This window comes from Pyrus communis, chromosome 2, assembly GCF_041283825.1.
Source record: "Pyrus communis isolate YQ-2024b chromosome 2, ASM4128382v1, whole genome shotgun sequence".
Taxonomy (NCBI): Eukaryota; Viridiplantae; Streptophyta; class Magnoliopsida; order Rosales; family Rosaceae; genus Pyrus; species Pyrus communis.
Window position 1 is genome coordinate 25503594 of NC_142566.1, and position 10726 is coordinate 25514319.

The window sequence follows — 10726 nt, forward strand, 5'->3', positions numbered from 1 at the left end:
ATTCTATGTACTCACTTTCTGATTTGATCTATTAAAAAAAATATCATGTGTTCCTTATTTTTTAAAGACAAGAAAAAATTAAAACATGTCCATTTATTTTTAAAACAATAAAACATGTTTTAAAATATCATTAGACAAAACCAAAAGGTAAATACTCACGTACGTGTACCCAAGTATTAACCACCAAAAAGTCATAAAGACGGAGTATTTTCCCCATAAATGTGCCCAAATAATGCAGTGCTTTGAAAGTTTTAAAAGGAACCAGCTAGTAGTTTCGACATGGCAATCCAAGCCTTCTAGGAGCCGGGAAAACTCACAGAGTCATTTCAACATCTCCCTAACCACCATCATGTGATTCACCAAAACCAAAACCGAACTCAGAACGTGTTGTGTGAAATACGGGTTTGAAATTCATCTCCAACAATTGGACCACCCTGTGATAGTTATGCAATGCTAAATTTCAATTGTCCCTTATAAGTAAATATTTTTTGTCCCAATTTTTCCCATTGCTGAAAAGACACAACAATTTCCAGTTTTAAAATAAATAAAAATTTGGGGATATGCATGCCGCATGTATTGAAGAAATTTTTTGAGTGTTAATGTCAGATCTCGTAACATTATAAATTCACTCGTCTATTCATTGTTATCAAAGAATTTTTTTTTTTTTTTGGTTGACAACGGGGCAAAAGCCCGAAGGAAAAATAAAGATTACATAAGAATATCTTGAGGTCACAAAACTAATTTATATCTGTAATTAACAACTGACGATAAGAAAGAGGAGTTTGCTTAAAAAAAATAAGATTCAAACTATATGATAAACCCAAACAAGCTAAATCATCAGCAACAAAAAAAATTTCACGATAAATAGAATACTTGGTCACACTAAAGAATTTCTACGTACGAAGTATCATTAATAAAGCATAAAAAAATATAAAAAAAATAAAAAAAAGAAAAAGTGTTGAGATAATCTGTTTTTATTAAAAAAATACAATCCGGACAATCTGATTCTTTCATTCCTTAGGGATGAAAAGGACAGGACCAATCCAAGGCTTTAAACAAGTAGAATGCATGGCTTTTGCCCCTGTACGTATTTATGTTATATATTCCCCAGAATCAATGATATCTGATCTTTTCATTAAAAAATGGCTTAAAAAATTAAAAACAAAATTAGGAATTCGTATTTTTAATTAAAGAAAAAAGGGAGGAAATATCAGACAAATGAGCAATCATGGACATCTCTCTCCTGTGTAAACAGCATGTTGGACCATCCATCATTTTATGTTTGGCTGCTTGAATGAATGTTATAAACGTGAACGGCTCACAATCATCTGATGCATATCAAGACACTTTTGATATCACAAGATTTTCCGTGGCCGCAAGGGTCTAGGTCCCACCCTTTGGGGACCCCACTCGTTCCACAAAATTTGTATGTGTGCTTAGTACCCTAGATCTCCTCCCCTAAATAGAAATAACAGAAGCCAGAAACAAGGGCCATAGATAAATATATTTTAGAAAATTAAATTTTAATTCCTAAATAAGATGAAGTTTAGAAAAATGTCTTATATAAGACTAAAAATTGATTTAATGTCAGCATTTTAATTCTCATTATGGTGAGTATCTTATATAAGAAAATATTTTCGTAGAGATTTTTCAGTACACTTATGTTTTTGCATATTTTCTTATATGACACTAATTCATTACAATATATTTAGGTACGAACATTTCGGTACACTGGGTTAGTATAATATGTTTAGGTACGGACATTTCGGTACACTAGTTTAATATCATATAGTTAGGTACGGAATTTTCGGTACACTAGTTTTTTCATATTTTCTTATGTGCCACTAATTCACTGCAACATATTTAGGTACGGATATTTTGGTACACTAAATTAGTAAAATATATTATGATACGGACGTTTAGGTACATTAATTAGAAGAAGGTAAATAAAATTAATGAATTAAAATGTGTATAATAATAAATTTAAAATTTAATGTAATGACATTAAATAAGATGTCTATTAAAAATTAAAATAAAAATGTAATATGAATTTGAATTAAGTACACATTAAGGGACTAAAATCAATATCTAATTTAACAACAAATTTTTATTAAATTTTAATTTTCTTGAAGGATTAAAGTTGAAAAACATATTTTGCAAGCAGAAACATATGATTTGTTTTCGGATGAGGTAATTTATTTACCGGGTGGGTTCTTCTACCTCAAGTTTCCTCCGGATTTTATTTTTTTATTTATTTATTTTTATAAAGTGATTTTTTGCATAAGTTGTAATTAGAAGGGGTGGTGGTGGTCCATCAAGTATACTGCTCATTTGCCTTGCATATCAAGCAACCTTCTAATACCTCTCTATCTCTCGGCAACATCCATGACCAAAGCATCATGATCAGCACTCCAGCTCAAAACCCATGTGAGCACCTATCATTTTTTTTTCTCTCTACTATATATTTCGTTTTTGGATAATACTAAATGGGCCAAATTTTAAATCAAAGTTACAAACTAAATGATATGTTACTAATAAGAAATAAACACGTTAATTAATATTTAAGTAATAATTCAATCATCAACAATCACATAATTTAATTTAAAATTTTTATTTCCCTAGAATTACCCTTTGTTTTTTCATTCTGTCATTGCCATGAAGAAATTTTTTGGCTTTAGTACGCCTCTTAACTAAAAAACTGATAGGAATTATATGATTTTTTTTAAACAAACCTGGGACTGTCAAATTCCTGATTTCGTCTTTGTCACTCAAAGTCTGATGACATATACGCTCAAGTATATCTCTATTTGTTTTTCAACTTTATTAACATCCACCTTTTATGAAAATACCAACCATTATTTTATACATATACACACTTTTATTTTTATAATATGAATAATTTTTTATATTAAATTTATCTAAATTACAGAGAAATATCGAATTTGAATCTAGAGAAAAAATAACAATGTTCTATTGACTAGGCATAAGTTTGCACAGACACACTTTTGTATAAATATATAAAACTATTGTACAATATATAAATATTGCCAGGATGGGTTCATTTGCTTTTGTATTTGTGCCTTAGTAACAGCTGTGGAGGCCGTTTCTTGCCTTTGCTTTTGTAGTCAAGGCTCTCTAGCTTTCTTTAACCAACTTGGTTTTCTCTCTCTTTCTATCCTCTTCTCTTCTCTCTCTCTCTCTCTCTCTCTCTCTCTCTCTCTCTCTCTCTCTCTCTCTCTCTCTCTCTCTCTCCCCCCCCAAACCGCCTAGGAAATAAGGCTTTAAATGCTTAAAGGTGGTATGTAGTATAGGGGTTTGAGGGCAACTTTTCCTTTTTTTTTTTTCTCACTGCCCCTTCAGTTAAAGTGGAGAAGGAAACTCTCATCTATCTCTCTCTCTCTCTCTCTGGTGTTTTCCATGGTTAAAGCAGGTTTATAGTTCAATCTCTCGCTGTGACAGTTTCTTTTTCTCTCCCTAGCTTACCTCAGCTCCCTCTTCTTTCCTCCTCACCGATTTTCCTCAATCAAAATATCTGTATTTCTGTCTTAGCTAGGTTTCATATTTCTCACTTGGGTTTTGCAAATAAATCTCTTCTTTTCTCATATTAATTGATTCAGCAAAGGGAATAAACTTTATAATCGTTCAAAACTTGTTTTTGATATTTTGCTTTCTTTCTTCATTAGCTTGATGAAGCTGTTCTTCTTGCTTGATATTTAGTTCGTATTTCAATCTTCGATCAAATTCCCAGATTTAACCCACATATATATATATATCGAATATATGTTTTTCATTACCCTTTTTTAAGAGTACCCTTTTGTGCATACAGTCATCACCAGATCTCAATCAAAGTTGTGTATGATTTGCGTATATATAGAGCAAGCGGCTGGGATATGAGCAGCAGGCGTTTTTACAAGGATGACGAAAATTTCCCAGAAGACGGTATGTTGATGAGTTTGAGAGAAAGAAGACGATAGCATCTCTTTCGAAAAGAGCAATGAATAAGAGTAATTTGGGGTCCATCAGAAGTTCTGATCTCATTGATGCAAAGCTTGAAGAGCATCAGATGTGCGGATCCAAGCAGTGTCCCGGTTGTGGACACAAACTCGAAGGAAAGCCGGTACGAATAATCACATATTAATTCTTACAGCTTAGCACATGAAGAATTATGCTTCTTGCATAATATTGTTTGAAAGTAATTGTTTTAAATTTAGAGTAAATTTTTTATGCTAATATAAAAAGGGTCCCTCGATCTTTATCTTTTACTTTAATGTATTTTCTTTTTTTTTCTTTTTTTGCTTTTAATGGTATTTTTAGTTCGAATTGTGTTAATTGAGTTAATTTACTGCAGGACTGGTTAGGTCTACCAGCAGGAGTGAAATTTGATCCAACAGACCAAGAACTAATTGAACACCTTGAAGCAAAGGTAGAAGCCAAAAACTCCAAGTCTCACCCTTTGATTGATGAATTCATCCCTACAATTGAAGGAGAAGATGGAATTTGTTACACCCATCCTGAAAAACTTCCAGGTAAAAGTATTTGAATATTAATCTCTCTCTCTCTCTTTCTCTCTCTCTCTCTCTCTCTCTCTCTCTCTCTCTGCCCCCCCCCCCCCCTCCCCCCAAAATTAGTGAAGTTGAAATTTTATGATTTGCAATTAGTTTGTTTCTTACCATACACTACTTCAGTTGGTTATGACTTAATTTGAAAGAAGCTAAATATTGTGTCACATTTTCTCATACCTAAGTCAACCTAACTTTTTGATTTGAGATAATGTTAATTTCTTGATCACATTATTTTCTTGCAATAGGAGTCACAAGAGATGGCTTGAGCAGGCACTTCTTCCATAGACCTTCAAAAGCCTACACAACTGGGACAAGAAAGAGAAGAAAAATCCAAACAGAATGTGACTTGCAAGGTGGGGAAACAAGATGGCACAAGACAGGCAAGACCAGGCCAGTCATGGTGAATGGAAAACAAAAAGGGTGCAAGAAAATTCTAGTCCTCTACACCAACTTTGGCAAAAACCGAAAACCCGAAAAGACGAATTGGGTGATGCACCAATACCATCTTGGGCAGCATGAGGAGGAGAAAGAAGGAGAGCTTGTGGTGTCAAAGATATTCTATCAGACTCAGCCAAGGCAATGCAACTGGTCTGATAGAGCGAGTGCAACAACTGGTGAAGGAAGCAGTGATATTATGGCTACTAATAGCAGAAGAGATAGTGGGAGTGGGAGTAGTTCTTCTAAGGAAATATTACCTTCTCATCCTCATAGAGATCATGACCAAATGGCTGCAACAGCAGCAGCTGCGGTTGCAGCTGCTGCTCCAATCTCAAGCTACAGTGGGATTGACATTCATCAGTTGAAGTCAGATCACTTCAGCTTTGCCCCCTTCAGAAAAAGCTTTGATGAGGTAATAATTCTTTCATGTTCTCATATTTACATTTTTTTTTTTTTGTCAAAATCTCATATATACATTAGATTAATGCTTTCTACATCTTCAACTTCAAAACAATTAAATTAACGTTTATTAATTATTAAGATAAAAATTTTAACTAACGTTGTATTTACAAATCGTTTGTCAAGTTATATGTGATATAAAAATGTGATAAGACTAACATTATTCATTATTAAATCAAACACACTTACAGGTTTTACATGCATGTAAATATTTTTTTTTTTCCCAAAAAATTAATTAGCCATATATATACTATATATTAATAATAAAAATGTTTTCCATATGTTGTCATTTTCTTCATAACCCATTGCTTGCAATTGCGGCATTACAAATTTCATGGGGCCACTCTTGATTATATTTCTCAGCTAATAAAAACTACTTCACCCACCAAAAGGGTCTATAGTTTGAAATTTTTTTGGTACTAGACTAATAACACACACAAACAAATTAAAACAAAGAGAAAATTAATAAGAAAATGAAGTGAATAAAATGTGGTTGATATAAAAAAGACATGGTAGCGAATTTGTTCATGGAGGTGTACATTTGCAGGTGGGGATAGGAGGAGAGGCTTCAACTGCAAGGGAAGGACTGGCATCTGGCACGTGCGAAGAGATACGAGAGCACCACCAGAGATCAGTACCAGTACAGCCTCATCATCACCATCATCATCATATAAGCCATGAACTAGTATCTGATCATCACGAGCAGCAGCAGCAACTGCATCACCATCAACAAATTGCAACAGCTGCAGCTTTCCACATCAGCCGCCCTTCACATCCCATTTCCACCATCATCTCTCCACCTCCTCTCCACCACACGTCCATCATTCTTGATCAGGACTCCTACTCCCGGTTGATGCTCCAAAACGAAAATTTCCAGGTAATCCATCAAACCCGGTCCATATCTTCGTACTATCACAAGTAACCCTAGCTAGCTAGCATATATATCTATACATAATGAAACAATAATTTTTACGTATGATTAAGATTTGAACTAATCATTTTCTCACCCTACTCCAACATCACTTGAGTTAGAGCTCACCGCCTCTAAATTTATTGATGTATTTATTCTAGTTGGTTTAATTTTTACATTATTCTTTTTTTTCTTCTAGTGGTCAAGTGTTATTACTTGGCACACACACTTGTGTTCACCCTGTGTGCAAACCTAGCTACTTGTCTACCCACTTATGACTAGCATATTTTTATAACACAAACTTTATAAAACGAAACTTTTCATATTCTTTATTATCAATATTTAAAAATTATATCTACAAAAAATCAATTAAGTTAAAATCATTTAATCATCCATTTAAATAAAATAAATAAATGATTAATTATAGTACGTTACTCGTTGTCAAAACTGCATTGTCCTTAGTTTAATTTATGCCGCCAAACCTATGTTATTATATAAATGAAGAAAAATTTTTTTTTTAAATATTTCTCCATTTATATAATGACATTTAACATATGTATTTGTATACTATTCCGAATACATTGGAAAATCCCTCCGGCAAAACCCTAGCTTCCATGCCATGCTGTACTGTACATGTGGCAGACCTATCTCTGTAGCTTTTAGTATTTGCAAACATGAAACTGTCTTTTCACTTTTTTGTCCTTGAAGACAATATCATTAAGATGTGCACATATTTATTTAATTTCCTTTTGTTTTTTTGTTAGTTTGTCTTTTATATAATGCATTTCTTTGTTATTCATAACCAAACAGGCGCAGCAACAGCAGCAACACCCCCACCACCAACAGCATCATAAAATGGGAGCTAGGTCTGCATCTGGTTTGGAGGAACTAATAATGGGCTGCACTTCTAGCAGTAGTGATATCAAAGAAGTGAGTACATATACCAACTTTTTGACTCTGAATTTCATGACCTTTGATTTGTCATAATACAAACTAATTACAAGATAAAAAGAAAGGAAAAGTAAGCATAGGATCATTAGAAAGAACCAAAAGCAATAAAAACCAATTTCTTTAAGTATTAATTTAAATTAAAGATTGAGAGAAGCCAAAGCCTTTTTGCCCCCTTCTCTTTATCTTTTCTTTTTTTTGCCTTATCATTTATATATATGTTTTTGGTGGTTTTATAATCCTCCCCCCAAAAGAAAAGACTATACAGAATATAATCTTTCTTGTTACCCGACTGTAAAGCCGTCGTTATGTTGAATAATTTCAAACCGAAAAATCAAAACACAAGATTTCTGTTCATGTCACCTTTGTAAACCCATTCTTTTATTCCTTAAATGAGGTAACTTAATAGGACCAACCCTAACAATATATAAATATTTATGTAAATATTTATTTACATAGCAATGTACATTGTGAAAACGACCCGCCTTCAATTGGACTCAAGTAGAAACTCTTTTTTTCGCTTTTAGAAATTAACTTTTTAGAAACCTTAATTAGTCCTAATGATTAATCTAAACGTGGCAAGCTTGCAATTGATTTTGTTGCAGGAGTCATCGATGCCAAACCCTCAAGAGGCAGAGTGGATGAAGTACTCCTTCTGGCCTGACCCTGACAACCCAGATCATCATGGGTAGAAGAGCACACAAAAAAGAAATATATTGATAGAGAGGGAACAATAAACTCATGGCCGTCATTGATCACAGTCAAGTCACAGACAACATCATTGTCATCAATCAATCATCATTTGTATTTTGACACCACCATCGACTCCCTCATCAAGTTGCTTTTCAAACGTGAGAAGCCAAGAAGGTATAGCCGTCCATGGTTTCGTTTGGTCACCAACTTATTTCTTTCTTCTTTCTCTCTCTCTCTCTCTTGGCTTTCAACTGAACTAACTGAGCGAACGGTCCATGTTGGAAAAGAAAGAGAAAAGAGGAGAGAAAAAAAAGGAGGGAGGGAGGGGGGGCTAGTAAAAAGGAAAAGGAAGGAAAGAAACGAACGAAAGGCTGCATGCTGCAATCTCGTCTGACAAAATAGAAGGAGAAACCAAAGACCATTATTATTCTCTGCATGCATGAAAATCATCACCATTATCATTACATAATATCATCTTTATGGGCTATGTTCTCTTATTATTATTTTATTTTATTTTTTTAAATGTTTGTATAATGTTTCTTTTTCTTGTTCTTTTACAGAGAAAAATACCATATAGTTTGCGCCAATTAATGCAACTTATACTTTCTTAATTGTACTTTAGCTTTGGTTATAAATAAAAATGTGTTATCATATTAAGACAATAATCTCTTTTTTCAGAGTGATTTGCTTTTTGTCTACGTCTTTCAAGTTTCAATTTTATTGGAAATTAATACATAGGATAGAACCCAAAAAGAAAAAGGACAAGCAAATTAAAGAAAAGTAAAAGACAAGGAATTTGATTCTCAATGATGTCGTGAGATATAATGTAATTGTTTTACTCATATAATATATGGTAGAGCATATTTAAAACCCGTTTGACAATCATTTTAATTTTCAGTTTTATATTTTTGTTAAATGAAAATTGAGAACTTCTTTCGTTAAATCAATTCAAGTCAAGTCAAATTTTGAAAACTCACAATAGTAGCTTTCAAATTTTTTTTATTGAAAATTGAAACATGAAATGATTATCAAATGAACCTTACATACCTAAAACTCCCCCAACCTTTTAATGTCATTTCAAATTAGTCTCAACCTTTTTAAATATTCCAAACAAGTGCTCAACCTACTGAAAATGTTAGCCCCAATTAATTTTTTCATTAAATGTACATGTGGCAACAATGAGTCCCACTTTTTAGCTTACTTGTAAAGTAAAATCTAATAAAATAACTTAATAAAAGACATGAAAATGAAAAAAAAAAAAAATATATATATATATATATATATAAATTAACAAATTCACATAAAATGAGAAAAAAAATGAAGATCGAAAATATCAAGCCCATGCCACTTCCAAGCCCACCTACGACCATCGAAACCCTATCCCAACTTTTATGTTCAAAACCCACCAACCGGTTCAGCTTCCAATTCTTCCTTATGGCTAGTGAAGATGATGGTGGTCACATCATGACAATTCATAACATTTTAGCAACCTCCGTGATCTTCTTCTCAATGTTCGCAACTTGAGTTGTAGGTTGAAGTTGAGAGTTGTGCATTGAATTTGGAGGTGATGGCTTGATGAGGGTGGTGATGACCATTAGTTAGTGAAGCAAATTCTCTGCACGGGTTCCAAATTATTCACTAGTGCGAAGAGCTTTCTGGCTTAGATACAATTATCTTGAGTGCTTGCATTGCTCTAGTTTTCCCATTATAAAAAGGAAGTTTGCTTTCTATTTTTGTTCGGATAGAAACTTTACTCTGTTGGTTCCCCATGCCACCGATTAAGTGGATCCCTACTAAACTTGAAAAATTAATTAAGATAAAATAAATTGCAATAGATTTTATGTCACTTCTTGAAAGTGACAAATGAAATATCTCCACATCTAAGTGGAAGTTGCATCCTAATTGGTCTTCTGTTATGAAAGCAACGATATCATTTTTGGTGGATTTTCGAAGTCGAAGTGCATGGCTTTTATGCTTTTCTTAAAGGTCGTTTAGTGCTTTTTTCCTATATTTGAACTACTCCACTAAAAAAGGAAGTGAAAATGGGGTTCAGCTAAAATAATTTTCTTATTTGAAATTAATTTGGAATCTTAGTATAGTATATAGTAACATGAAGTTCACATTTTTAGTCGGTCTCTCCGTTCTTTAATTTGTTACTTGAAAGCCTTCTTTGTTGCTTTATTCTTTTCCAGATTCGAGCTTTTTCAGCAGTATTACAGAGTAAAGATATGCTTCTCCCGTTCTTAGCTAGAGAGAGAGAGAGAGAGAGAGAGAGAGAGAGAGAGAGAGAGAAAGTAACGTGCATGCGATCTTTATTTTCATGGGACGTGCATGAAAATTGAAATAAAGGTTAAAACAACATGGAGGGTAAGCAGCTTCATCGTAGTTTCTGAAGGGAATAAAGAGGGAACCAAGAATGAAAGGACAAGAATAAACTTTTACTTTCAAAATGACCAACACCTCCTGATCGAATCCGTATTCCGAATTACCCTGATTATACAAATACAAGGGCTCTGAAATATATGTATTTGTTAAATTATATAAAGTTAGTTTATGAACTTGTAAATTGGCATGTCCTCTAGCACATATATTTATAGAAAACAAACTAAAAATACCCCGCAGCATATATATTCATATGAATATTGTCCCAATCTAGCTAGTACAATATGTGTGTGTGTGTGTGTGTGTGTGTGTGTGTGTGTGTGTGTGTGTGTGT

The 10726-nt window shown here is 33.2% G+C and overlaps 1 protein-coding gene across 1 annotated transcript; it reads left to right on the forward strand.

The window, feature by feature from the left end:
* The first annotated feature begins 3310 nt into the window (after nucleotides 1-3310).
* LOC137748764 (NAC domain-containing protein 75) lies at nucleotides 3311-8672 on the forward strand. The gene is made up of 7 exons (XM_088689434.1): nucleotides 3311-3430; nucleotides 3827-4117; nucleotides 4349-4526; nucleotides 4808-5412; nucleotides 6007-6336; nucleotides 7180-7299; nucleotides 7923-8672. Exons 2-7 carry the CDS (start codon nucleotides 3995-3997, stop codon nucleotides 8007-8009), a joined length of 1443 nt encoding a protein of 480 aa, XP_088545560.1. The 5' UTR covers nucleotides 3311-3430; nucleotides 3827-3994; the 3' UTR covers nucleotides 8010-8672.
* Nucleotides 8673-10726: the final 2054 nt, after the last annotated feature.

Coding starts and splice junctions, on each gene's coding strand:
- LOC137748764 (XM_088689434.1), top strand. CDS start 3,995: ATGAATAAGAGTAATTTGGGGTCCATCAGAAGTTCTGATCTCATTGAT. Junction 4,527..4,807: donor CCATCCTGAAAAACTTCCAG/GTAAAAGTATTT, acceptor TTCTTGCAATAG/GAGTCACAAGAGATGGCTTG. Junction 7,300..7,922: donor GCAGTAGTGATATCAAAGAA/GTGAGTACATAT, acceptor ATTTTGTTGCAG/GAGTCATCGATGCCAAACCC.